The sequence below is a fragment of the Emydura macquarii genome, unplaced genomic scaffold (genome assembly GCF_026122565.2).
Source record: "Emydura macquarii macquarii isolate MOO-44397 ecotype Brisbane River unplaced genomic scaffold, CSIRO-AGI_Emac_v2 contig_3511, whole genome shotgun sequence".
Taxonomy (NCBI): Eukaryota; Metazoa; Chordata; order Testudines; family Chelidae; genus Emydura; species Emydura macquarii.
In genome coordinates this window covers 441,574-468,876 of record NW_027133648.1, presented here as the reverse complement: position 1 = coordinate 468,876, position 27,303 = coordinate 441,574, and the positions used below count along the sequence as shown (strand labels likewise).

Sequence of the window (27,303 nt, the reverse complement as noted above, 5' to 3'; positions counted from 1 at the left end):
GCCTGCCCGCAGGGGTGCTGCTCCCAGGCTCGGCCCCTCTGCCCAGCTGGGACGAGCCCAGACAGCCCTCGCCAAGCAGCAATCACCCCGAGACGCACGGCAGCATTTCAATGCCCTGCTAGCGGGAACCGGGGGCGGGAGCTGACAGGGCCTGCCCTCCGCAGCACACGCCTGCACTGGGGAGTCAGGGTCAATCCCTGCTCCACCACAGGCTCCTGGCCCAGCCCTACCAGCGGGGAGCAGCCTGGCCCTGCCCCACAGGGAGCTGGGGAGCAGAGCTCCATTGGGGGGCTGCAGGTGCCCAGATACTGCCGTCAAAGGGGCTGCATAAAGCATCTGAGAGGAGGGGGCTCCCTGCCTGTCTGCCTGTGCTCTGCCACCCTCCCCGTCAGGGCTCCCTGCTCCACCCGCTGCCTGAGCCCTGCTAGTGGTGATGTGCTAGCGACCGGCCGGGCTCCAGTCTCCCAGCCCTGGCTCCTGGCACCCCCTGCCATGCCGGGTTCACGCCTGACTGCGCCTGGGGAGGGGGTTTGCTAGCAGACAATCCCAATTACACAGTGGCCCAAGATCCCGTCTCAGGTCTAGGTCCATTAGCCTTCACCCAGCTGAACACGTGCCGTCAGCCAGCCGGTCAATCGAAGGAGTCACCCTGCTCTATCCCACTCTGGTCCCTACGGAGTCTGAGCACTGCCCAGCCAGTCCTGCACCAGCCAACGGGACTCACCCCAGGAGAGAGACGGCCTGCAGGCTGAGAGCAGGGCTGCGGTGTTTTGCTAATAAACGAGAGGTACCTGGTGCTGTGTAGCTCGTATTTCACAGACTTTAAGGCCTGAAGAACCATTGGGACCATGAGGTCTGACCTCCTGCATGACACAGGCCGGAAACCTCCTCCCACAGTCCCTGCCTCAAGCTGAACTACAGCATGTCTTTTAGAACAGTCGCCGGTTTCGCTTTACAGCCTCCACCTGACACAGAACCCACCACGTCCCGGGTCAGGCGTTCCCAGGGATGAGTCGCCTTCACTGGTAAAAATGTGCAGCTTATTTCTAGCGTGAATGTTCCTAGATTCAGCCTCCAGCCACTGGATCTGCCAGATCAAAGAGCCCCTTACAGAAATCTCCCCACCCAGGCACTCACAGCCCACGATCCAGTCACCTCTGAACCTGGTCCTGGATAAACTAACCAGTGAGCGACGGAAGAATCTGTGTCTGTAAATAGGTCTTCCAGGCCTCCAATCATCCCTGCAGCCCTTGTCTGAACCCTGCCCAATCTGTCCAGGAACCTTTTCTGAAGCGTGGCCTCCAGAACCAGAGAGTATCCACGGACGGTCTCACTGGAGCAGTACACACAGGCAACGCCACCTCCCTACTGCGGCTGGACAGTGCCCCGTACCCAGCCCACGACCCCCATCTCCTCCTACCCCAGCACCGCACAGGGAGCTGATGTTCAGCTGGGCGTGCCCCCATCTGGGGAATGCGACCCCCACTCTTCGGTCCGAGCGTCTGACCTTGCGTTTAGCTGTATTAAAGCACATCATGTTCAAAGGAGCCTGTGACAAAGGGGGAATTTTTGGTAATATCTTTATCACGAGTGTGCGTGCCTCAGTTTCCCTCTGTGCCACACTGTTAGCCAGGGAGGGGGAAAAGGACTGCCTGCTCTCCGGGCGGCGTGAGTGTCGCCCAGCTGTCTGGGCCTTAATCCCGGTATCAGTGGCGCATCTGAGAAGACGATGGCTAATCCAGTTGCCCAGATGTGGACACCTAGCACCCAAGGACCCAGAGAGGTCTGACTTCCCTGCCCCTTCCCAGCTCAGCCTCAAAGGGCTGGAGAGGTGTGAGACGGGGTGAAGTGCTGGCCGCGGGAAGCAGTGGGGGGCACACCTGGGATTCTGACCAAAGCAGTTAGACGGACAGACGGACAGACAGCTTGAGCAATGGGGATCACTATAGCGAGGCTGGGCTGCGGGGTGACCAGAACAGCCACTCCTGGGATAACCTCAGGGCTTCCTAGGCTGTGTCCAGCTGCTGATAAACCCGGCTGTTCTGCCAGCGCTGGGTGCAGGTCCCTGCAGACGCTGGTGGCGGGGGCTGCTCCCTGGGGCTGGGCCAGTCTCCCTCAGGGTCTGTCTGCGGGGGACGCGCTGACAGGCGCTCACAGGGGAGCAGGGGGGCTGCAGGCCCAGAGGTCCAGCCCGAGGGGGTGGTGAGGACACGTGGCTCACGCTGGAGGAAGAGCGGGACCCCTAGATGGTCTGACCCAGTGATGGGGCCCCCCAGAGACCGTCTCAAAGCCGGGGCCGTAGCCCTGATGCCGTGGGTCCATGGCAGAGTCCTGTTCCGCAGCACTGCTGGGCGCTCTTAGAACTGACCTGGGCCCGCCCCACCAAGCCTGTGTCGTCTGCAAACTTAGCCAGTAACGATCTTATATTTTCTGCCCGCCCCTTAATAAAGACACTGGCAAGCACTGGGCCAAAAGCTGGTCCCTGCGGGACCCCCCTCGAAATGCCCCCTGTGGAGGATGGTTCCCCACTTACAACTTTCTTAGAGAAGGCAGGTCTGCACAGGGAGCGGAAGGCGGCAGGTCTGGGATTGGGTCTTGGTTCCTGTGTTTGCTCCATGCCCTGAGACTGGCCCCGAGAAAGCCTCCTCCCCTGCCCAGAGGAGCTCTCCCCGTGTGCTGGACAGCTCCACCGTGCCCAGGAGTGAGCTGGGACCCGGAGCTTCAGGCTCTTCTCGGTATCTTGGGCCCTGCTCATCGAGTGCCTGGGTGATGGGGTGGGAGACGCTGACGGGGGCTCGCTGCTTTGGGGAGCCAGTGGAGGACAGCTGCGGTGTGCCCGGCAGCCCCGCTGCACGGCTCTGCACTAGCTGGAGTTTTCCAATGCCTTACGGCCTCCTGCCCCTCTAGTGCAGACAGCGGCACCGTCACGACGGGCTGGAGTCACCGGCACCTCGCAAAGGACAGGACGCATCGCGCACGGGCGCTGCCATGAGACACTCAGCATCAGCGGGCACCCAAAAGCACTCCTAGCCTCTGGCCTCTACTGCCCGATTCCGGCTTCAACCAAAGGAGACTGCGCCAGGGCTGCAAACACCCACCGAGCTGTCCCCCGCCCAGCCGCAGCGCCGCGCTCTCTTCACCAGGAGCGGAGCTCACCCGAGCCCTGGCCCATCATGGACGGGTAGAGCTGGGGGTCCTCTGTGTATTGCTGGCACCTGGCTCCGTGTCGTCGGACACATTCGCCCCGTGGCTCCCTGCACAGGTTGAAACGGAGCCGAGCGGGAACCCCACAAGGGCGGGGTCTGGTGGTGCGGGGCCAGTTTTCCCAGCATGTCCCATCTTGTTGGGTGCATCTTTCCAGAAAGGACTCCAACCACACGAGTGCCTGGCCCTGGGCTCCGCCGCCTCTCCTGGTCGGCAGTGTGGAGGTGCTGAGGGGTGCAGGAGGATGAGAACGCAGGTCTGCCCTGTCCCCTCTGAGAGCAGGCCATCCATCCCAGCCGCGCGAGTGGTTTCCATCCCACGTTCTGCCCGAAGCCAGGCGTGCCAAGCCTAGGCTGCTGGTGTCAGCTAGTGGCACGAATCGCTGGCCTTTAGCACCCGTCTCACAGCTTGCTCAGGAACGCCTGCTCCTCATCTCGGGCAGATCCCAGGGGTGCCCCCGGACACTCTTCCTGGTGCATTCCCACCAGCGGGCGCCATCTCCTCCGGCGCAGACCCCAGGAGTGGGGAGATGCCTCCACAGGCCTGCAGCGCCTGCTCTCCTCTAAGCAGAGCCCCGGTGCCCGCCAGGGTGACAAGCAGCCGCTGCAGCTGAGCCCAGGCAAGGGTGAGCAGGCAGCGGAGGGAGGAGAGCCAGAAACCCTGGCTACTCCGGCACCGGGGTGGTGGCTGTGGCAGAGCCCGGGAAACACCAGAGCCACTGCGGCAGCCAGCAGTGTCCAAAGCTCCTGCCAAGTGTGGGGAGTCTGGAAGCTTCCCAATACCACCACGGCCTCCTCAAGGGTCTCCCAGGTCCTCAGTGGGCCAGCGGCCAGCCTCCCTCCTTCGCCTGCGAGAGCCTCTTCTGCCCCAGCCTTTGATCCGTGGCCAGGAGCAACGGGCCGCTGGCTGTGCGGATCAGCAGCAGCACCTCTCTCCTTGCCCAGAGCCTGAGCAGGACACAGCTCAGCACAGCTCTGCTCCGTGCCCAGCAAACAGGACACCAGGCGTCTGAAGAGCCGGAAAGAAAACACCCCTAGGACCACGATACCGCCTGGCTACAGACCACTGTGGGCTACAGACCACTGGCCCACGATACCACCTGACCACTGTGTCCTCACGTGCAGAGCAGAAATCAGAGCCGGGCCTGGGAGCTTTTGGAGGCCAGGACAGAGCCGGCCTGAGGAGCGTGTGAAAGGCTGGCCCTGCTCAGCGTCAGGGACCAGGACCGGGACCGGATGGACAGATACAGAACTGAGCCAGCAGAGGTGGATCGGGGGCTCCCATTTGCCCTCTCACAACACAAGGACGAGGGGACGAAAGGCAGCCATGTAAAGCTGATTACACACTGCCTGACTGACCTGCGGAACTCACTGCCACAGGCTCCAGCTAGCTACGTGCTTACGCCGTCCCTATCCCGGTAGCGTATGACAGCCAAAAGCGCAGCAGACTGCGCAGGGCACTGGAGGCTCCCTCAGTACAGGAGCCTGCAGGGAAGACATGGGTCCCGGGCAGGGGCTGGGCCCACCGGCAGGGGCAGCATGAAGGGTGGCAGGAGAGCAGGGACGGAGGCACCAGCAGAGCAGCGCAGGTGCTGAAGCAGGTCTCCATACGGACTGCACTAGCAGGCGCCACCCCTGGCCTCCCGCGTGCCCTGAGCATCCCCGGCCTGTGAGGGGCAGGCGAGAGGGGGCAGAGCCCGGGAGGCAGCTGCTTTGCCCCATGCCGGCTTGGCCCCAGGCTCTCTCCACCCTGTGCAGGCTCCAGCGGGAGGAAGAGGAGGAATCCAGCCATAACAGGCTCTAATCCCCACGGCTGCTCTTCGTCCAGCACATTCCTCAGGGGCTCTAATGTTCCATGGCGGCAACGGCCAAGAGCAGCTGGCCCCGGCAGGACGGCCCAGCCCCCGGGGCAGCAGGCAGAGCCCAGCCTAGGAAAGCTCCCGCTGGGCGATGGGGGGTGGGGTGCCCTCAAACACGACAAGTGAGGGAGGCCCGGACAATGGGGCCTGCCCCCCGCCCAGCCCCTGCCCTGCTCACCACGCTGCCAGCACCCGCCCACGCTAGAGACCTTGCTGCTTCATCTCCTCCTCACCTGTCTCCAGAGCTGGGCGTGTCCTCTCCGTGCCCCGGGTTGTTCCCGTCCTGTCCCGCCACAAGCGCCTGCCCCAGGACCCACAGCTCGCTCGGCCCCCTGGCCTGATGCCAGCCTGACACTCCCCACCCCGAGCAGGCTAGCAGCAGGCCACAGCTGTCCCCAGCCATGGACCCAGCCCCGCTGCGCCAGACGCTGTACAAATCCGCAACCCAAAGCCGGTCCCTGCCCAAGACGCTGCCATTGTCAAGGCTTGACTAGAGAAGGGACATTTCCTCCCCTTTCCCCAAAGCCCCTCCCTCCCGTGAACCTGGGGCAGAGGGGGCACAGCGCTGGGAATCCCTGCCGCAGCCCAGGGGAGAGCCGAGCCCAGCACCAGGCCTTCGGGGGGCAGGGGACGGGCTGCCCTCTCCCGTCTCCAGACCCGCTAGCTGGATGTGCTGGGGAGAGAGAGAAGCCCTGAGGGGCTGTGGGAGCTTGCAGGGCACAGGACAGGGTGACGGGTGGGGGGCGTTCTGCTCACCCTCGCCCCCCAGCTGTGAGCACGTCCCTTTCCGTCCTCAGCCTGGGCCAGGACAGGTCCCACGCCAGGGGCCAACGGCCCTCGTCTCGGCATGGAAGGAAGGTCACTGAGGGCATGAAGTCGGCCGGAGAACCTCGCACAGCGAGCAGCGTAGTCGGGACCCTCCCCAGCTCCGGAATGTCTGGCGGCCCCCCTCGTACCCCCACCTCAGCACCAAGAGCCCCGGGATGTGGGCTGCCGGCAGAGCACCTGTCCACTCGCCGTGAGAGCGGAACCACGCCTGCCTGGAGGGAGGGCGGCACATGGACACCTGCAGGGCGCCCAGGAGAGGGACAGGCTGCAGATGTGCCCAGGGAAGTGCTGCCCCTGCCGGGCCCAGCGTGCAGGGCAGCGTGGCTCAAGGCGCAGCACGGCAAGCTGGGAGCTGTCGTTTCCACATGCCTCCCCGCAGGGCCCAGCATGGCCACATCTGACCCCTGGGTCACACTCCGGCCTCGTCTGACTGGAACAATCCCCTCCGCGCTGGCGCTCAAGATCCAGCCGTTCTGCCTGGGAGAACAGCCTCCTTCCCCGAGGAAGGGCAGGGGCCGGGCGGTGGCTCCCTGCCACGCACCCTCCTCCACCTGCCCCGAAGCACCATTTCCCACATCCCCTGGCCCTGGAGCGAGCGAGTCAAGCTAAGCTAGACCATGCCCCACGGCAGGCTCGCCGGCTCCAGCTACGCAGCCTGGCTCAGCCACCCCGGCTCCACTGGCGCACACACAGCTGCAGCAAATTGCACACATGGGTGAGGATGGAGCCTCATATCGGATGCATCAGCAGTGCCCTCGAGCTCCTGCACCGCACCTGCACCCCACTCACCCCACAGCACGGCCTCCTGCGTAGGGATCCACAGGCCTCCGCGGCCGGCCTCCCAGGCTTCCTTTGCCAGCAAGTTGCTTCTTGTTTAACGCAGAGCTGCTGCGGGAGACTTCTTGCAGCAAGGGGCAGCCACGCCGCCGGGGGCCCCTCAGCCACCCGCACCAGCAGCGGGACTGATTCGCTGTTCGAGCTCAGCTCTGCCGGGCCAGCCCCACGCGAGAGCTCGGAACCAGGCGCAAACGTGCCAGCAGCCCCGTCCCTGCCCTAGAGAGCTGGGCCCGGCTGCAGCTCTGAGCCCTCGGCTCCCGGCTGAGGCTGGAGCTTTTTATACGCGCGGGAACGAGAAAAAGCCGCCGCGGCAGGACTTTGTTTCGGCAAGTCTGTACCGGGCCCTTTCCCCAAACAAAGCTGCCAGTGCCAAGTCTCTGTAACTGACTGGGGCACAGCACGCTGCCGAGACAGGCACGCCTGCTGGGCACAGCCGCTGCCTGGGCTGGAGGGGGAGGCCAACGTCCAGCGCCGGCTAGAGGGACTGCCAGCCTGGGGCTGGGAGAGAAGGAAGGGGAGTAAGAGAGGAGGGAACGTAACCGCTTTGTGCAGGTCAGACACCGCCGCAGGGGGGACTGGGGACCTGGCCGGCGGGGAGGAGAGGGCCAGCTCTGGCCCTGCAGGAATTCCACAGGAGCCGATCCGAGAAGCTGGGGCACCTCGCCAAGCAGCAGGTCCAGAAAGGCAGCAGCTGCTCAAAAGGGCGGCAGAGCAGCACTCCGGCCTGGGCTACTGCCTTCCATCTTCCCTGCGACTGGGCCCCTCCCGCCTGGCGCGCTCAGCCAGCCCCTGCGGAAGGGGGAAATGAGGGCAGAGCAGCAGGTGAGCATGCACCATGCTGGGGAGGGCCTGTCGCGCCGAGGGAGCCCTGACCCTTCAGCATCCCTGTGCAACGTGGCAGGAGTCCCGCCTCCTGCCAGGGGTGACAGAACTAGACTCCCTGCACAGCTCCCGCCCCTCCCAGCGCCTCCCGGAGCAGGAGCAGGAGCACTGCATGCTGGGAGCCGTCCAGGCAGCCGCCAGCCCCCGCCCCCCATTTATGGCTGTCAGGAGTGGCCCTGGGGACCCTGGAAAAGGCCAGAGTGCCCCTGGCCTCAGCCCGGCGGGAGGCTCCACGCAGCCTGCCTGGCTGGGTCGCTGCTCTCTGCCTTGGGGCTGGCCCAGATGCCAGGACACACTGAGCCTGCGGTGGGGCGAAGCAGCCGCAGCTACTCAGCGTGGCCCTGACGCTGTGCAGGGCGGCTGTCGCCTGCGGGACTCTGCCGGAAGGGGCTGTGGGGGCAGGGGGCAGGCACTGGAGAAGCTGCCCTGCTGGACTTTGAGGGGAGCCCACTGAGCAGCTCAGGGCAAGCTGCTGATTCGGGGGTGCAGCACCCCCGGCGCAGGACCGGGATGTTCCCAAGAGCAGCACGACGTGCAGGGTGCAGTGCTGGGTCAGCTGCACTTATGGGCTTTGCAGATAAGGGGGGGACGGAGACGGATCGCCTCATTCCCTTTCACTGCTGCTTGGCGAGGCCGGGCCAGCAGCCTGGGGAGTGACTCCAGAGAGCCCAGTGCCCGGGCGGCCAGAGGGACTGGTGCGGTGAGAGCTCCCGCAAAGCCCAGGCCAGGCACGATTCAGGGTGGGGCAGGGAACCAGCTCTAGGGTGGCCATGGGGGAGAGCGCTCCGCTGACAGCTCCAGGGTGGCGCTGCGGGAACAGGAGGGGCCGGCACCCCAATCCCTTGGCCTGCCTTGACCTGCACCCAGCGCTGAAGTGGGGGCTGGAGGAGACACTCCTCCCCAGCCGCCGAGCCCACAACCACGTCCCAGGGCAAGAAGGGACCCGCAGAGCCACCCCCCACCAGCAGAGAAGCTCTGCGGTGCAGGGACCCGGCCCAGCCCCAGGCCCGGAGCTTCGCATGCTGAGCTGGCCCAGGCAATGAGCAGGGCTGGCGCTCTCCGGCTAACGGGATCCGGGCGCAGACACCTCCCCTCCCCCAGCGACTGGAGGCAGCCAGGCCACGAGCTGGGCTCACGCAGAGCACGGCACTGTGCACCACGCTGGCCGGGAGTGCCGGGAACAGTCCTGGCCCGTGTTACATCTCCCCCCGCCAGGCTCAGAGGCCCAGCATCACTGAGCAGCGAGCCACACGACTCAGCCCCCGGCGCCGGCCTGCCATCGCTTCCCACAGCAGGAATCCTGGGGTCCCCAGCCAGGCCAGGCAGCGGGAGCCCTTCATCACCTCGCACCCCAAGCTCCACAGGCTGGGTTACCTGCACCAGGGGCGCCACCTTGTGCCAGCCCAGACACACCGAGCTGCCACAGCCATGCCAGCCAGCCAGCGACTCCTTCCCCCGTTCCCTTCTTTGCCAGAGTCCAACGCATCCCTGCCTTTGAACCTGCCCAGCTGATGCTCCCCATCCTACAGGCCCCAGGATTCTCCAGATGCTTTTCCCCATCCCTGCTCCACATCTGATACGACATCCTGCAGCAGTGAGTTGCGCAGATAGCTGGACTCGGGGGCAGGTCTGAGTCTCCAAGCTCGGGCTTTCACAATTCCCTTCCCGCTTCTTCCCACGCTGCACTGAGAAAGCGCGAGGCCTTTCCACCCACCACGGGAACGGGGACAGCGCAGCTGAGCTCCCCACTGCATCCCATGGGGGTGTACCAGGACCACACGCCCGCCACATGGACTCCAGCACTGCTGCCTCACTCGGCGCCAAGCCGCCAGCCCCACCAGCCAGTGCAGAGCGTGCCACTCAGCTGCCACCTTGTGCCTGGCCTCCACTCGCTGCGCTGGCGCGTCACAGGACAGCAGGCCAAGGTCCAGGCCTCTATCCTTATCCTCCAGGTTAGCTAAGAGGGTTGACAGCTCACACACAGCGGAGCTGTCCAGCGCACGGGGAAAGCTCCCCTGGGCAAGGGACAGAGTTTTCCAGTCCCAGGGCATGGAGCAAACCCCACAGGAGCCAAAGACCATCCCAGACCTGCCATCTTCCGGCCCCTGGGCCGGCTGCACTCCTCTGACCCGCCCCTCCCACACACAGAGCACAGTGTGTGCATACAAAGTCTCCCCCACACGCACACCCTGACTGTCGGCCATGCCGGCAGGATGGGGACCCTCTCCCAGGAAGCCGGGACTCAGCTGACCACGAGCTCCCAATGCAGCACTGGGGCTGGACCGGGATCGGCTCCATGGCCTCAGTCGACGTAGCTTCGCAAAGAGAAGTTCAGGGGCGACGACTCAGTCTGTGAGTAGCTAACCCCTGATCGGGCTCCTCCGTCTAGCACACAAGATGTAACTAGCTCCAAGGGCTGGAAAGTGCAGCTAGGCAGAACCAGGCTGGAAATACACGTACATGATTAACAGCGGGGGTGACTCACTGCAGCAATGCAGGCAGGACTGCCGGGGAGCCTCCATCTCGGGCAGTGGCTACGTCGAGACGGGATGTCTGTCTGACAGACCTGCTCTAGCGCCAACGGGAACCAACTCTGCACAGTCCTGCCGCTGAGCGACAAGGTCAGGATGGAGGGAGCTTTTCTGCAGCACAACGTCCTTGCAGAGGTGTTAGCGCTGACACCGCAGCAGAGCCGAGAGGCCACGCCGCGGGAGAACGCCTCGCAGAGACTCCGCACCAGCCTAGCGGTGTCAGCTCGAGAGAAGGCTCCGCTCCGCCTTCGCAGTGCAAGGGCTGCCGGCCGGCCAGCGCGGGGCCTGACGCTCGGGGGGTGGCTCTTCTGGTGTCTCTCGCCCAAACGACCAGAACGGCAGCTCACAGGCACCCAGCACCCCCAGCAGGCTCGGGCCAGCCTCTCACTGTCTCTCCAGGTTGAGGGACCATAGCGGAGTGCAGAGTCTCAGGGAACTTCTCCAGCGCCCCACAGAGAGGGGCTGTCCCCCCTGCCCCGGAGCGGAGGTCTCTGCGTGCAGCCCCCATCTCTCATCAATAAAGCTGGCCATTCCCTGTCCTGCCTTCAGCAGAGCAGACAGGGACGGCCCGATCCTACTCGCCCGTCCCCTGTGAATCACCGCAACAGCCACCAGACATTCCAGACTCACTTCCTCCGCCTCCAAATCCGTCCACCCGAGGGGCCTCCTTGCTAACCCAGCAAGGTCCTGCAGGCCACGTGAAGCGGGGGAAAGATCCCCCTGCAGCCCACGCCAGGGGGAAGGATGAGACCCTCCACTGAGAGACCCCTGCCCTGCCCGCCCCTGCGGGAAGCTGCCGCAAAGGCCCTGGCGCCAGGCCAGCAGCACTGTCTCCCCACCCCTCCCGGCGAGCAGGGCCCCTGTCCCCAGGGAGGGACTTGAAAGGACCCTAACACTCCCCACCCCAGAGCAGGCTTGGGCAGGGCATACGGCGGGGCACACCCGGGCGCCCCTCAGACAGAGCAAGGCAGTTTAGCTGGGACCACGGGAGACGGGGATAGCGCGAGGTCGAGCCCTGCCAGGGCCAGGTTCACCCACCACCCAGGGCACGGTCTGCCCTGCAGCGCACATGGACACACCGGGCGAGCGCCCATGTGCCTGGCTCTGGGCCCAGGAGCTGCGAGCCGCAGCAGCAAAGGCTACCGTCCTCAGGACAGGCCCACCAGGGAGCTGGCTATGGGCTCAGACGGAGAGCCAGGGCTGCAGCTCCACTGCCGGGGGGTCTGAGCTAGCGGGCGTGGTACGCGGTGCCCACACCCCTCGGACTGCCGTGCAGACAGACCCCAGAGACGGGGCACCCAGAGCTCCTGCTGGGAGTCAGGGGGAGATGCAGAGGGAGTTGTCCAAGCTCACACGGCTGGAAAAGAGGGTCTGCCCCACTCTCCCACGGGGCCCGCTCAGGGCGAAGCCACCGCCGCAGGAAAAGGGACCAGAGGTGCCACCCGCGGGGAGACCAGCCGGGGCGAGACTGGCGGGGGGTCGTTAGGGCAATGTAATCCTTCTGCCTTTGGCAGCCTGCTTGAAGCACTCCAGTGACCCCGAAGAGCTGGGCGCCCGGCCCCCTAAGGGCCGTGGGGCTAATTGCTCTAGCAGGCAGAGGGGTATCGAGCTCAAACCCCCGCCCCTCCGAGCTGCCGAGGGAGGGTCAGACAGGCTGCACCAGCCGAAACAAGGCAAGGCCGTTCCCCGCCACACCCGGCCTTCCTGGCTGCCGCACAAGGCTCCTACCAGCACCAAAGCGACCCGACGCCACGGGAGCACGTCCTAATGAGAGCGCGAGCTGCGGGAGCAGCAAATCCCAGCCTGGAGCAGCCCCAGCCCTGCACTCTGCTGCGAGGAACACGGCACAGAACATCTCTCCAACGCTTGGCCCCCCACGCTGCCAGTCCTCAGCCCTACGCCCCCCTCGGCAATGCCGGCATTCCCGGGACCCTGGGCCCAGCGTACCCCCATCCCCCCACACTCTGCCTGCACCCCCGGGACCCTGGGCCCAGCGTACCCCCATCCCCCACACACACTCCATGCTGGCGGTGCCTCAGGAACCTTCCCCAGACACAGCCCCCCACCCTCACCACACTGCTGGCCCCCCAGTGACCCTCACCCTGACACTATCCCTGTCCCCCAATCAGACAGCACCTCGAGGGCCTTCGCCCTAACGTCACCCCCACATACACCCCCACTGCCGGCACTCAGCCCCTCCCACGCGTCCAGCGCCTCAGCCATGCAGTCAGTGCTGCAGAGAACACGCTCTTCTCCTGCCAGCAGAGGTGACAAGCCCCTGGGCTGCGCAGCCTCCCGCCCCCACCCAGCAGGCCCGACACCTGCTCTGGGAACAGCCCCGCAGGCAGCAGAAAGCCACGTCCATCACGTTAACGAGGGAGAGTAATTGGGCTGCACAAGTTGCTCAATGGCTCACAGCAGCTCCGCAGACGGGGCTCCCGGACACCACTCCGGTCTGGCCATTAACCCCCAGATCTTCCAGGGGCCACCAGCAACACGAGTCAGCAGCTCTTAGCAGAGTCCAGTGACTTTCAAGTGCACCAGAGGACGGGGCTAACCGTCTCCTGGAACAGCAGGAGACTGTGGGACAGAGCTCGGGGGGAGGGGGAGTCCAGGCCTGGACCCGCAGGGGGCTGACGGCTGGAAGGCAGGCCACTGAGAGAGCTGTGAAGTCACAGCTTGCAGCCCCAAGCTGTCTGCCCGTGGGGCATGGCTGCCAGCATGAGACGAGGTCTCTGAAAAGAGAGAACAGCTACCGTCCCTGGGCAGAGCTACCCAACGTCATCTTTCTACGGCAAGCCAAAGGTCTGGGGACTTCCTGCACACACCCGGCCCACACCTCTGCCTGGGCGCGGCGTCTGGGCGGACTCACCTGCGTGGTGATAGCCAGCTCCGCGGGGGCTCAGGCGGGGCAGTGAAGAGAAGGGACCGATCTGCCCTGCACCGTTCCACCAGTCACTGAAATACAGAAGGGACAGTAAGGGCGTAACTCATGCCTCAGGCATGCTCCTTGCCCTGGGGAAATACCCGTCCCCACCTCCCGCCTCTCACCCGCCCTTCCCTCAACCTCGGGACACTAGAGCCAAGCACAGGGACGCCGCCCAGACCAAAGTGGCTCCGGCCATGATCTTATGGTTACACCCCTACCCAACACCCTCTGCCTCGGAGACTCGCTGACGCTGGGTGGATCAGAGAATTGGACACGGGGTCAATACCCTCAAGGGGACACTGGCTCCAATCCGGCCCCAGGACAGGGAATGGGACACGGGGCTTTTGTCCTCTAGGGGACGCTAGTTCCAATCTAGCAGCAGGTCGGGGAGTGGCTGGCTCCAGGGAGGTGTGAGGAATGGATAGCAAAATGTCACATCTACAGCACACTGATCTGTGCATTCCTGACTCCCAGAAACGTATTACACAGGTTCTCTGAAAGCAACTCCAGTTAGGGCTGTGCTCAAAAAGGGACTTAAAATCCCAATTTCTGCCCCTGCTCCAGACACCCCTTTACCCAACCACTTGCACTTACATTCAAAGGCATCCAGGCCAGAAAGGACCAGTTTGACCAGAGAAGCTCACCAGGGACAGTAAGGGAAAGGCCAAACCCGCTGATCCCAGCATTCAGCTCGTCACCAATGTGTGCGCTAGAGTGAATCTGGTCCAGTCCAGTCCACCCAGTGGCTGTTTGGTTCAGTGGTGTGGTGAGCTGGGGAGGCCCCGGTTTGGCAAAGGACATGATCCAGGCTGACATCTCCGGGGCGGCAGAGTTTAGGCTCTGCTGTGCTCTCGGTTGTGATGTAAGGGGGAGCCTCTGGCTGGGCCAAGGGGCACATGCCATTCAGTAGATCCGCATTCATCTCCTTGCATTTGTGGGTATGAGTCAGGCATGATGTGTGCAGCAAACCTAACTGCTTCCTGACACACTCCTGTGTGTTAATTATCCCTAGAGACACAGCTGGACGTCCCAACAGAGCCCCCGCCAGTGCAGGACGAAGCAGCTCAACACAGGGCTCACTCCAACACCACATCGCTTTGCTGCTCCACTCTGCGCTGTCTCCCCGCTGAACAGAGTCTAATTCAAGGTCTCTGGCCGGATTTTCAAAGCCCTCTAGGGGGTTGGCCCTGAGAGACCTCTTGTGACAAAGTGGGGATTTTTGTAAGTTTTATGAAGCTTGTGTGCCTCGGTTTCCTCTCTACTTGGCATGGCTACCCCGGAGAAGGATTAAGTTTGCTCTCAGTGCAGGTCTCCTTTCCCTTCCCCCTCACTGAAGAGTCATTAAGGAACTGGTTGAAACCACCCCAGATCAACAAGGGGGCCAGAGAGACAATGCAAGCTCCAGTGAGTCAAGGATTTCCCCACCTCTGACAGGCAAGCGATAGAGATCCCAGCTCAAGGACAAAGGAACGAGCGGGGTGAGGAGTAAGTGGAAGCTGCGGGAAGCTCTCTCACCTGGGAACTGAATAAGGAAGTCTGAGAGAGAGCCCGAGATCCTGAACATGGGGCCTCACGGCAGCTTGGCTGGTGCCTGACACACTCCTTTAACCATCAGGTCTCTGTACTGGCCTAAGGCCGTCTGCTGCGGCGCACCAGGGCCTGGCGCACCCGCCGGGTGTGAAAACGCTGCTCGAGTGTCACTGGAAACCTCGGTGAGGTGCACGGAGCCTCGCAGAGCGTACAAGGCTCTGCCAGGTGCCTGGCTCAGCAGGACTCGCAGCGCTCACAGGGTGCAGCGGGGGTGCTGGCGCCCCAGTGGGTCAGTCTCAGCATGTGGTGAGCCCATGGGCCTGCCCTGGAGGAAGAGTGAGACCCCCTGGGGGTCAGGCTCACTGACCAGGTTCCTCCATGAGACAGTCCCAAAGCTGGGGGGGCAGCACCGATCCTGTGGGGACCTGACATCCCTTTCCTCCGCAACCCCAAACTCACAGCACAGCTCTGACCCAGTTCTGACCCAACAATGAAGCTGTCGACCAACTGGAGAAGACTCACAAGTGCAGGAAGCAACTTTAGGAACTGGTCCTAGACGCCAGAACTCACTGCCACAAGGGGACGAAAGCTTTGGCTGCACCACACTCAAACTGAAATGCAAACCTCAGCTCTGAGACTGAGCTTCCTCTCTAGACTGTTGAAAGAGAAATAACCCACTGAAGCCATCTCTCTCTGACCAGCCGGCAAGGGAGGGACTGTTGTTATCTGGTGCTCAGACAGCAAGAGGAAGATGCAATTAGATGAGCTACAGTGGTGCAGCAGGAAACAGAGCTGAATTTGCAGCAGCGCCTGCAGAATGGCTGGAGAGGGTAACAGTGAGCGGGGCAAGAGACACTCAGGGCACAGACACAGGTCTGAGCAGTGGGGAAAGGGCAAGAGAGATGGGAGCAGAGAGGAGACAAAGCTGGCACCAAGTGTATGGGCCGGGGAGACAGGGAGGCCAGGAGCTGTTGATGGAGATGCAGGGTGTGGAGAGGAATCCAGAGGAAGAGGGGTTGGGTTCTGGAGACACTAGAGCAGAGACGGGGCCCAGGCAGATTTGAGAAGCGTCAGCGGACAGGTGGCAATGGAAACATGGAGCAGATGAGGTCACTGAGAGGACACACCTGAGCGACACCAAGAGCATGGGGGAGAGGAGAGCCGTGGAGCAGCCATGGAAACCAGGCGGACAGGACGGAGGGAGGCGGGACTGACTGCTGGGCCAGGAGCAGACGGCTGGGGAAGGAGAAGGGCAGGGACAAGCCCTTTGCCTTACACCAGGGAAAAGGGGCCGAGGAGAGCCCACGCCAGCCTGGGAGGGGAGCAAGCGGGGCTAGAGGGTGCAGAGCAGCGGGAAGGGACGTGGTCAGCCCAGCCACATGGCAGCAGGAGCAGGAGGAAGCAAGTTCTTGGGAGTTAGTGACAAGTTTGTTTCCTTTTCAGCTGGCAAGACCGGGGGATGTGGGAGAGCAGGAGGGCGGGCCAGCAGCGAGTGGGAGGCGGAGAAGAGCCAGCAGGGACGAGGCAGGCAAGAGAAAGGCTGAGAAAGGAGAAGTGAAGCTGCAGAGGCTGGCGACGGAGAGGATGCCGGGGTAGTCACAGGAGCTCAGGCCAGGCAAAGCAGGGTCCAGGCTAGGGCCAGAGGGGCGACCACCCCCAGAGTCAGGGCCCTCGCCTGTGGAATTCCCCGCCCCCAGAAACTCACCTCCTACCATGAGCTGCAGCCACTACCTCCCGGGAGCAGGGCTGTGCTAGGGCCCTGGCCACTCGGGAGCTCCTCGATGGGATGGGCTCTTCTCTGCCGAGAGGCTGCAGGGAGAGGAGGGGGGGAGGGAGAGTTTGTTCCTCTTCCTGGAGGGAATGAACCTGCTTCTAAAGTTACGTAACAGCCCGATTCCATGGGGAGCCGCCTCCCAGACGGGCACCCACCCGCCCCCCATTCCCACACCATCACCCCTCACAAGCAGCCCAGGAGGGGCTGAGCCCCGGCTGATCACCCATGGGGGGCTCAGAGGCAGGAACCCCGTTACTGAGGGGGAAAGCAGCCTGCCCACAGCACAGACACCTGGCCGAGGGCACAGGACCACCCACCAGCTGCCACCTGCCCTCCTGCCGGCCGGCCTGAGGAAAGCGAGGCAGGGAACCTGGCAGGGATTCCCCGGCTTCTCCTTCCCGCCTCTCCTCCTCCGCAGACATGCTCCCAGGGCAACCTCTGCAGCTGACACCCCCAGCTGTCCCGGGGTCCGCGCCCCCCTGGCCGGCCGGCCCACGGCCGCATGTCCAGCACCGGCTGCTCCCGGCGCAGCAACGCCCGGCTCCCAGCCGCCCCGGAGCTGTCGCCACACGCGCCGAACTAACGCCTGTCACCCTGGCTCGGCCAGCTCCGGGCGTGCCGCTCTCCATCGCTCTGCCCCATGGCCCCACCGCCCTGCCCCACTGAACACCCCCCGCCCCCACCGTTATCCTGCCCCCATGCCCCACAAGCTCCCTGCCCCCTCAGCCCACTCAACCTGGCTCGACAGCCCCCCCAGCCCGTCCCGCCCACCCCCCAGCTCCCCAACCCCACCCCACACACGACCCCCCCCTGCTCGACCCACCCCCGTCCCAGCCACCCCTCAGCACCCCCAAGCCCGTATCCCACCCAGCTAACCCATCCACACCCTCAGCCACCCCACACACGACCCCCCCACGTCCCAGCCACCCCTCAGTACCCCCCAGCTAACCCATCCCCCACACACACGACCCCCCCGCTGACCCCCAGCCATCCCCCCCCGCTCGACCCCCCCACGTCCCAGGGCTGTGGATCCGGCGCGGGCCTCGGGGCCGCGCTTCCCGCACGTGCACGCGCGGAGCTCGCTCGCTCCGGCCCCCAACTCACCTGAGGCGGCTCCTCCGTCCGCGCGCGGGGATGGGCGGGGCCTGCGCGCTCCCGAGGCGGGGGGCGGGGCCCGCGGACGGAGGCGAGCGGGACAGGACGGGACGGGCGCGCGCGCTGCCCAGCCCCGAAACTTTCCACGTGCCGGGAGCATGCGCGTGCCCGACCGCCTCTTGTGGGGCGCCCCGCCCCGCCTCGCCCCGCCCCCCAGCGAGACACGCCGGCACCCCCGTCCCTGACCCCAACAAGCCACACACCCCGATACCCCAACACCCCCGCGCCACACCTCCCGCAGGGACCCCCCCGCCTGTCCCCCGCCCCAGAGATCCCTAATGCACGGCGCTGCACCTCCTGCACCAGCCCAGCAAGATCCCCAGGGTACCCGGACCCCCAACGCAGCCCCACACGGGCAAGGGGGTGCAGGGGCCTCCGGGTGCCCAGCGCCCACAGCCTCCCCCCAGCTCAGGCACGCGGGGATCAGCTGTGCCCCTGCCCCGGCGCTGAGCCCACTGCCCCACGGCCAGGAGTGCAGGGCGCTGCAGTGGGAGAGCAGCCAGGCAACGCACAGGGGGCTGCCGAGCCCCACATGGGACAGACCCGCTGAGGCAGGCCCCATCCAGCCCGCCACCAGCTCCACTGAGCCCCACATGGGACAGACCCACTGAGAGACAAGCCCTGCCCGGCCCACAGCCAGCTCCACTGAGCCCCACACTGGACAGACCCACTGAGAGATGGGCCCCATCCGGACCACAGCCAGCCCCACTGAGCCCCATGTGGGAGAGATCCACTGAGAGACAAGCGCTGCCTAGCCTGCGGCCAGCCCCACTGAGCCACGGGAAGCACAGGAAACAGAAGCAGTGACCATGAGATGGTCGAGTTCAGGATCCTGACAAAGGGAAGAAAGGAGAACAGCAGGGTACGGACCATGGACTTCAGAAAAGCAGACTTTGACTCCCTCAGGGAACTGATGGGCAGGATTCCCTGGGAGGCTAATATGAGGGGGAAAGGAACCCAAGAGAGCTGGCTGTATTTTAAAGAAACCTTATTGAGCGCACAGGAACAAACCATCCCGATGTGCAGAAAGAATAGCAAATATGGTAGGCGTCCAGCTTGGCTTAACAAAGAAGTCTTTGGCGAACTTACACACAAAAAAGAAGCTTACAAGAAGTGGCAGCTTGGTCAGATGACTAGGGAGGAGTATAAAAACTCTGCTCGAACGTGCAGGGGTGAAATCAGGAAGGGCAAAACACAATTAGAGTTACAGCTAGCAAGGGACGTGAAGGGGAACAAGAAGGGTTTCTACAGGCATGTTAGCAACAAGAAGGTGATCAGGGAAAGTGTGGGCCTCTTACAGAATGGGGGAGACAACCTAGTGACAGAGGATGTGGAGAAAGCTGAGGTACTCAATGGTTTTTTTGCCTCTGTCCTCACAGACAAGGTCAATTCCCAGACTACTGCACTGGGCAGCACAGAATAGGGAGGAGGTGAACATCCCGCAGTGCTGACAGAACAGGTCCAAGACTATTTATACAGGCTGGGCATGCACAAGTCCATGGGGCCGGACGCAATGCATTCGAGGGTGCTGGAGGAATTGGCTGATGTGATTGCAGAGCCATTGGCCATTATCTTTGAAAACTCATGGTGATTGGGGGAGGTCCTGGATGACTGGAAAACAGCAAATATAGTGCCCAGCTTCAAAGAAGGGAGGAAAGAGGATCCAGGGACCTACAGACCGGTCAGCCTCACCTCAATCCCTGGAAAAATCATGGAGCAGGTCCTCAAGGAATCCATTTGAAGGCACTTGGAAGAGAGGAAGGTGATCAGGAACAGTCAACACGGATACACCAAGGGAAAGTCATGCCTGACCAACCTGATTGCTTTCGATGAAGAGGTGACGGGCTCTGTGGATGTGGGGAAAGCGGTGGACGTGATATACCTTGACTTTAGCAAAGCTTTTGATACTGTCTCTCACAGTATTTTTATCAGCAAGTTAAAGAAGTATGGGTTGGATGAATGGACTTTAAAATGGATATAGAACTGGCTAGAACATAGGGCTCAACAAGTAGTGATCAATGGCTCCATGTCTAGCTGGCAGCTGGTAACAAGCGAAGTGCCCCAGTGGTTGGTCCTGGGGCCCGTTTTGTTCAACATCTTCATTAATGATCTGGAGGATGGGGTAGATTGCACCCTCAGCAAGTTTGCGAATGACACTAAGCTAGGGGGAGTGGTAGATACCCTGCAAGGTAGGGATAGGATACAGAAGGACCTAAACAAACTGGAGAATTGGGCCAAAAGAAATCTAATGAGGTTCAACCAGGACAAGTGCAGAGTCCTGCACCTAAGACGGAAGAATCCCATGCACAGCTACAGACTGGGGACCGACGAGCTAGGCAGCAGTTCTGCAGAAAAGGACCTGGGGGTAACAGTGGATAAGAAGCTGGATATGAGTCAGCAGTGTGTCCTGGTTGGCAAGAAGGCTAATGGCATATTGGGCTGCATTAGGAGGGGCATTGCCAGCAGATCGCGGGAAGTGATTATTCCCCTCTATTCGGCATTGGTGAGGCCACATTTGGAGTATTGTGTCCAGTTTTGGGCCCCCCACTACAAAGAGGATGTGGACAAGTTGGAGAGAGTCCAGCGGAGGGCAATGAAAATGATGAGGGGGCTGGAGCACAGGACTTATGAGGAGAGGCTAAGGGAACTAGGCTTGTTTAGTCTGCAGAAGAGAAGAATGAGGGGGGATTTGATAGCGGCCTTTAACTACCTGAAAGGGGGTTCCAGGGAGGATGGAGCTAGGCTATTCTCAGTGGTGGCAGATGACAGAACAAGGAGCAACTGTCTCAAGTTGCAGTGGGGGAGGTCTAGGTTGGACATTAGGAAAAAGTTTTTTACTAGGAGGGTGGTGAAGCACTGGAATGGGTTACCTAGGGAGGTGGTGGAATCTCCATCTTTGGAGGTTTTTAAGGCCTGGCTTGACAAAGCCCTGGCTGGGATGATTTAGTTGGGGTTGGTTCGGCTGTGAGCAGGGGGTTGGACTAGATACCTCCTGAGGTCCCTTCCAACCCCCATCTTCGATGATGCTATGATGAAATATCATTGCCAGTCAGCACAGTTTCATGGAAGGTTGGTCTTGGCAAAGAAACCTGACTTGTTTTGAGGTTTTTTTTTTGTTTTTTTAAAAGGGTTACAGGCCTGGTTGATAAAGGTAAACTGTGTGGATATAGTATGCTTGGCTATGTCCAAGGCATTTGATGTAGTACATGGCATTTGGATTAAAAACCTTGTATTATGTGGAATTCTCAGGGCACAGGAATAAATTAAAAATCTGGCTCCCTGACAGATCTCAGCATATGCTTGGAAATGGGGAAATATCAATTAGTGAGGATGTTTCTAGCCAGGAACTATTTATTATATTTATCAATAATCTAGTTGAGGTTATCAAATTTTGCTCTTCAAGTGTGCAGATGAGAAAGATGGGTGGAGTAATAAATACAGAGGACAGGTCACTGTTAGAGTGATCTGAATTGCCTGATTCAATGGTCACAATCCAACAAAACATGTTTTAACAGAGCCGAATGGAAGGCAGTGGAGGAGCCAAGAATGCAGGTCATACCTATGGGGGGAGACTGCCAGGGAAAGCACTGGCTTGGAGCGGGATTTAGGATCACTGCAGATAATCACCTCAGCAGGAGCTCTGGGTGCACGGCTGTGGGACAAAGGGCTAATATGATCCTTGGATGTATAGAAAGGGGCTAGCCAGGAGAAGCAGGGAGGTGATCCCGGTAAGACATTGGTTCTGGTGTGCACACCTGTGGGACGTGGAGGGCCACAGGAACCATCCGGAGCTGGAACAGCCTCACGACGTCAGGCCGCAGGAGCTCAATGTACTCAGCTTATTGCCGGGGCGGCTGAGCGGTGCCTGATCCCTGTCTAGGCCCTGACACGGAGGAGAGCGGGGACTGCAGGGCAGTGTCCTGGGATCACAGCCTGGCTGCAGCAGGGGTGGGATACCGGAGGCAGCAGCGAGGAAGCCACGTAGCAGGGCTGTCGGCTGGAGCTCGCACCGGGACCCAGGCCGGGCCGTGCAGCCTGATGTGACGGGGGGGGAGGGGCAGACTCTGCCATCCCGGGGGGAGGGGCAGGCTGTGTCGGGGGGGGAGGGGAGCAGGGCCATTATGGGGGACGCGCCCACCCCTGTGGGTCCGGTTGCCTGCGGCCTAACTAGAGACCCCTGGTGGGAGGGGACCGGGACCGCACAAGCTCTGCTGAGGGGGAGGGGGCCGAACCGGCCGCGCGGGGGCTGCCGGGAGCGGTCTGAGGCCGCGCGGGGGCTGCTGGGAGCTGTCTGGGCCTCGCGGGGGCTGCCGGGAGCTGCTTGTGGGGGAGGAGGGCCGGGCCGGGCCGGGCGCGCGGGGGCTGCCGGGAACGGTCTGAGGCCGCGCGGGGGCTGCCGGGAGTTGTCTGTGGGGGAGGGGTGGCCGGGAGCTGTCTGTGGGCGCGCGGGGGTTGCCGGGAGCTGTCTGTGGGCGCGCGGGGGCTGCCGGGAGCTGTAGTCCGGGCGGGCCCGGTGCGGCGCGATGCAGAAGTACGAGAAGCTGGAGAAGATCGGGGAAGGTACCGGGGCGGTGTGTGCCCGTGTCCGCGTCCGCTCGGGCTGGGCCTAGCCGCGGTCCGCGCAGCCCGGCCCGGCCCGGCCCGGCCCGGGAGAGGCTGGGGCTGCAGAGGGGCAGGGTGGGGGCGGGGCTGCAGTGGGGCAGAGCTGGGGGCCGGGCGGGGCTGCAGAGGGGCAGGGCTGCAGTGGGGCGGCAGGCAGGGTGGGGGCGGGGCTGCAGTGGGGTGGCAGGCAGAGCTGGGGGCGGGGCTGCAGTGGGGCAGGGTGGGGGCAGGGCTGCAGAGCTGGGGGCGGGGCTGCAGTGGGGCAGGGTGGGGGCGGGGCTGCAGTGGGGCGGGGCTGCAGTGGGGCGGCAGGCAGAGCTGGGGGCGGGGCTGCAGTGGGGCAGGGTGGGGGCAGGGCTGCAGTGGGGCGGCAGGCAGAGCTGGGGCGGCCCTAGGGCGCTCTGAGCTGTCTGGGGGCCGGTGCCGGGGGCTCACAGCCTCTCCCCACAGGGACCTACGGGACCGTCTTCAAAGCCAAGAACAGGGAGACCCACGAGATCGTGGCGCTGAAGCGGGTCCGGCTGGACGACGATGACGAGGTGCCCGGCCGCTGTGCTCCAGTCACTGCTCGCCCCGTAGCGCCCGACGTGGGCAGGGCTCCCCGGGACGGGCGGGGGCTGCGCACGCAGGTTCCCAGCTGCAGAAGGGCAGGTTTGGGCCCGGGTCCGGGCCCTGCTGTGAGCCATGGCCAGGGGCCGGGGCTGGGGGCTCACCTGCCTTTGTGGCTCCTGGCCCCCGCCCTACTTGCAGCTGGTGCCTCTCTGTACCTGTGCCCGGGGCGGGGGGGGCACGTAGGGGCCTGGCTCTGTGGGCAGCAGGTGCTGATCATCTCTCCCGTCCCCTCTCTAGGGCGTCCCCAGCTCCGCCCTGCGGGAGATCTGTCTGCTCAAGGAGCTGAAACACAAGAACATCGTCAGGCAAGGGGGGCTCTGGCTGGGCCGGGGCCGGGGTTGGACCTGGGCACGGGGAGCCCCGGGGCCATGTGGCACTGTCCCTGCGGGCGGCTGGGGGAGTTGGGCACTTTCCCGGCCTGCGGGGAGGCCTGTGACACGGCGCTGCCATCCCTGCTCCGCTGTCTCGGGCGAGCAGAGCTGCCGCTGGGGTGGAGCGCTTGTCTCCTGCCCGGGGGCCCAGCGCTGTGTCCCCGAGGCGAAGGGCCGGGGGGCTGTGTGGCCGAATCCCCCACCCCGGGGACCGGGCTGTCAGCGCTCCGTGCTGGCCGGTGGGGCAGGCGGCCCCGAAGTGTCCTTGGGCTGCTGCTGGGAGCGCTGACTGGCTTTCCTGCCTTGCAGGCTGCACGATGTCCTGCACAGCGACAAGAAGCTGACGCTGGTCTTTGAGTTCTGCGACCAGGTGAGCCGGGAGCTGTGGGGGTCCAGGAGGAAGTAGGGAGCACGGTGGCCGAATTCCGCCCTCATCCCAGAGGGGGGAGTGGAGTTGGCGGGGTGGCCCGGAGCTGCCGTTCCTGGCTCTGCCCCAGCTCCCCGACGCTGATGCAGGCATCCCTCTCCTCCCTCTAGGACCTGAAGAAATACTTTGACAGCTGCAATGGGGACCTGGACCCTGAGAACGTCAAGGTGGGTTTGCAGGGCCGGGCTGTGATGGTGCTTCGCGCCCCTTTTTTTACATCCTTGCGAATGGGGGACATGCCCAGTTTTGTCAAAAAAAAATGGTGGGGTGTCCCAAACGTGGTCCCCCCACTTCTGCGGGGGGGGCCGTGCCGTGCCGTGCCAGTCGCTGCGTCCGCTGTACGGTGCTTTCCAAGGTACCTTCTGAGCTGGCAGCACCTACGAGCTGCTCCTCCCAGACAGGCCGGCTGGGGCTCCCCTGGGCCCACGGGTGGGGGGAGAATCCCCTGCTTCCTGGGGGAGGGGGTTGGGCTGTGCCTGGAGCACACTCAGCGCTGCTCTCTCTCTCTCTCGCAGTCCTTCATGTACCAGCTGCTGAAGGGCCTGGCCTTCTGCCACAGCCGCAACGTGCTGCACAGGGACCTGAAGCCGCAGAACCTGCTCATCAACCGAGTGAGTGACCCACGCCGGCTGCACGGGCGCCCCGGGCTGCAGGGCTGGGCTGGGCCGAGGGGCAGCGCCAGGGCGGGGCTGGCCGGGGGCTGCAGGGCAGGGTGGGGGGAGCTGCTCACTGTTCTCTCACCCCCATGGCGGGAGCGTTCGCCTCCTGAGTGCGGGGAAGAGGCTTTGCTGCTTCCCGGCCTCTGGGGGCAGCTGCTGTGATTTGCTGCGTGACAGATTCTCAGTGGATGGCATCTCTCTCTCTCTCTCTCTCTCGGCAGAATGGGGAGCTCAAACTGGCTGACTTTGGCTTGGCTCGGGCCTTTGGGATCCCCGTGCGCTGTTATTCAGCAGAGGTGAGTCGTCCAGGGGCGTCCCGAGGGCATGGGGGACACGGCCTTTCGGCAGGTGGCAGGTGTGCGGCGGCTGGACAGGCCGTTCTGCAGAGGTGAACGCCTGGCGCTGCTCTGTGAGAGGAGAGCCCCCCCACGGCGCAGCACCCCTCGCTGGCCCCCCAGCACAGCACAGCGCAGCGCAGCGCACCCCGCTCCCTGCAGCTGCACTGAAGCACGGGGGCCAGCTGACTTGGAGGAGAGTGCCCTGTCCAGCCCCGATTTCTTCCTCCTCACCCAGCGGAGGCGGTTCCCGAGGCCGGCCGTTGGCAGACGGATCCTGTCTGCCTGGCTTAGCCGGTGCCTCTGCCGGCCTGGATCACGCAGCAGCTGGGGCAAAGCGAGGAAGCGACGTGATCCAGGGGCTGTGGGGTGTCGGCCCCGTTCCCTGCGGGGGGCAGGCAGCTCTGGAGGAAGTGCGGCTCTGACCCCGTCTCTGCCCGGCAGGTTGTCACGCTGTGGTACCGTCCCCCTGACGTGCTCTTTGGTGCCAAGCTCTACTCCACCTCCATAGACATGTGGTCAGCTGGCTGCATCTTCGCAGGTACCCGCTGCCCTGCTCCCGTTGTGTGGGGCTGCGTGCCCGGGGCGGGGTGGGGGTGCAGGACTTCCTGGGCTCAGCCCCATCTCTCTCCCCCTCCAGAGCTGGCCAACGCCGGGCGGCCCCTGTTCCCGGGGAATGATGTGGACGACCAGCTGAAGAGGATTTTCCGATATCTTTTTAAAACTCCTCTTTGCTGGGGCGTGTTTAGCAAACCTGGAGGGAGGCTGGGACCAGACACAAGCCAAAAGGCTGGGGCAGGGCGGGGCCGGTCGAGCCACAGGCGGGGTCTATCCTTCGGGAACCAGGGATCCTGGACCTCCTGTGGGTGTGTGGGCGAGGGGCAGCGCGTGCGGCTCCTGCAGAGGATGCTCTTCCCCCTGACTGGGGGAGCCCTGCGAGGGGTGGTGGGGTAGGGCCTGGGGCCTGGATCTGCTGCAACCCCCAGCTGGCTGGCAGGGTGGAGAGATGGCCCTTAACCCACCCCACGCTGCTGGGAACCCCAACCGAAGAACAGTGGCCGGCCATGACCAAGCTCCCAGACTACAAGGTGAGTGCCAGACTACAAGGTGAGTGCCAGGCAGGGGACAGGCGCCCAGGGGCCTGGCCTGGTCTTGTGGGGAGGGGCACGGAGCCCCCCTCCAGCCACTGGCTGCAGTTCTTGGGTCCCCATCCGTGGGAGCCACGAATGACGCGTGGCCGGTGTGCGCCATGTCACAACACACCACGGGCAGCCCCGGCCCGCTGAAGACCAGTGTGTGGGGCTGGCTGCAGCGGGGCGAGGGGGGAGGAGCTGGGAGCGAGGGTAGAGCCTGGGGGGTTTCGTGCTGGGGGAGGGGAAAGGGGGTTGCCCCTGGCCGGGGGGTTAGCACCAGGGGGGGGAGGGAGAGAAGCCGGGGTTGTCCCTGTCTGGGGGTTAGTGCCGGGGGGGGGGGAAGCCGGGGTTGCCCGTCTGGGGGTTAGCGCTGGCCTGCCCCAGCTGTCTCTGCTCCCCCCAGCCGTACCCCATGTACCCTGCCACGACGCCGCTGCTGAACGTGGTGCCCAAGCTGAACGGCACGGGCCGGGACCTGCTCCAGGTGAGCGCTGCGGCCGGCCGGGGCTGTGGGCGGAGGGAGGCGGCCGCCCATGGACGGGAAGGGTCAGGCCTGTCCCTGGGGCGCTGCTGGGGCGCTGCTGGGGCCCTGCGACTGCCATTGAAGGTTCTGGGGTGTCTTGGCCCAAGCCCTTCGCGTACGTGTCCCGCAGCTGCCGGCCCCTCGCCGCAGGCTGGGGAGCTGGGCGGCCGGGCGGCCTCTCCTCCCCTCTGCCGTGGGTGCCAGGCCCCTGTGGGGCTGCAGGGGTTGTGTGACCCCCTCCCCCAACAGCCCTGAGGGTGGGAGCTGCCTGGCACTGTGGTCCTGGCCCCCTCACCCGCCCCTCTGCTGCCTCCACAGAACCTGCTGAAGTGCAACCCGGCGCAGCGCATCTCGGCCGAGGAGGCCCTGCAGCACTCCTACTTCACCGACTTCTGCCTGCCCTGAGCTGCCAGCCGGCCCGCACTGGGGAGGGGAGGGCACGGCACGGCACGGCCCTGCTGTCGGGAGCAGGGGCCGGGCACGGGGGGCTGGGCAGGGCACCGGCAGCCCTGGGACCCCCCTCAAGGTATTTATTAGGTTTTATACCAGTCCTGCTGGGCCCCCGGGGCAGGAGCCAGGCGCCCCTCTCCTGCTGTGAGCGCCCAGCACCCCTGCCTCTGTCGGGATCGGGCCAGCCCTGCGGGGGGCAGGGGGGCAGGGGTTCTAGCTGGACGCTGCCCATTGGGGCACAGGACCCGGAGGAGCCGTGGCTGTCTCTTCCCTTCGCCGGAGCCTCGGCCCAGGGGCGAGAAACGGCTCCTCTGGGCTGCCCCTGCTCGTTACGCCCCCACCGGTGGGGTGGGGTCCCGGCTCTGACTCCCTGGGGGGGCCGGGACACACCCCTCCCTCCTGCACCGTGCTCCTGTGTGGCTGAACGTGTATGTTTCATTTCATAAACTGTTCTCCCCCCGTCTGCGTCCTGCGCTTTTCTCCTCGCTGCTGCGGGCCCCACTTCCATGGGGCTGGGGGGCTGCGTTGCCCCCAGCCTGAGCCAGCTCTGTGGGCCGGGGCTCTGCCGCTCCTGCCTTGCTGTGCGGGGGGCAAGGGGGCGCTCCCAGGGCTGCGGCTGCAATGGGGATCTGCTGCGGCCTGACGTGGGGAAGCCGCAGCCCC

At 64.1% G+C, this 27,303-nt stretch overlaps 2 protein-coding genes across 4 annotated transcripts in view; one reads left to right on the top strand and one right to left on the bottom strand.

The window, feature by feature from the left end:
- Positions 1–16,769, bottom strand: part of SLC4A2 (solute carrier family 4 member 2) — a 46,730-nt gene extending 29,961 nt beyond the window's left edge. For both annotated transcript variants that reach the window (XM_067535704.1, XM_067535706.1), the window contains exons 1-3: positions 16,691–16,769; positions 16,305–16,408; positions 13,013–13,098 (exon numbers count right to left, since the gene is read on the bottom strand). The gene's annotated coding sequence lies outside the window, so the exon portion shown is untranslated. The remainder of the gene's footprint in view (positions 1–13,012; positions 13,099–16,304; positions 16,409–16,690) is intronic.
- Positions 16,770–21,948: 5,179 nt separating this feature from the next.
- On the top strand, positions 21,949–27,099 carry CDK5 (cyclin dependent kinase 5). Of its 2 annotated transcripts, none has more exons than XM_067535702.1 (12): positions 21,949–22,088; positions 22,581–22,669; positions 22,980–23,047; positions 23,423–23,483; positions 23,651–23,707; positions 24,056–24,151; positions 24,421–24,495; positions 24,979–25,075; positions 25,175–25,244; positions 25,562–25,622; positions 26,071–26,151; positions 26,509–27,099. In XM_067535702.1, the coding sequence occupies exons 1-12, from the start codon at positions 22,052–22,054 to the stop codon at positions 26,593–26,595; spliced, it is 879 nt and encodes a 292-aa protein (XP_067391803.1). In that variant the 5' UTR covers positions 21,949–22,051; the 3' UTR covers positions 26,596–27,099. The 2 variants fall into 2 exon arrangements, with proteins under 2 accessions (XP_067391803.1, XP_067391804.1); XM_067535703.1 differs by having other exon boundaries at positions 22,012–22,059.
- The last annotated feature ends 204 nt before the right edge of the window (positions 27,100–27,303 follow it).

What these genes read in the sequence shown, in the direction of transcription:
- CDK5 (XM_067535702.1), top strand. Translation starts at nt 22,052, where the DNA reads ATGCAGAAGTACGAGAAGCTGGAGAAGATCGGGGAAG. An exon ending in TGGACCCTGAGAACGTCAAG is followed by an intron (nt 23,708 to 24,055) that starts GTGGGTTTGCAG and finishes TCTCTCTCGCAG; the next exon opens with TCCTTCATGTACCAGCTGCT. An exon ending in CCAAGCTCCCAGACTACAAG is followed by an intron (nt 25,623 to 26,070) that starts GTGAGTGCCAGA and finishes TGCTCCCCCCAG; the next exon opens with CCGTACCCCATGTACCCTGC.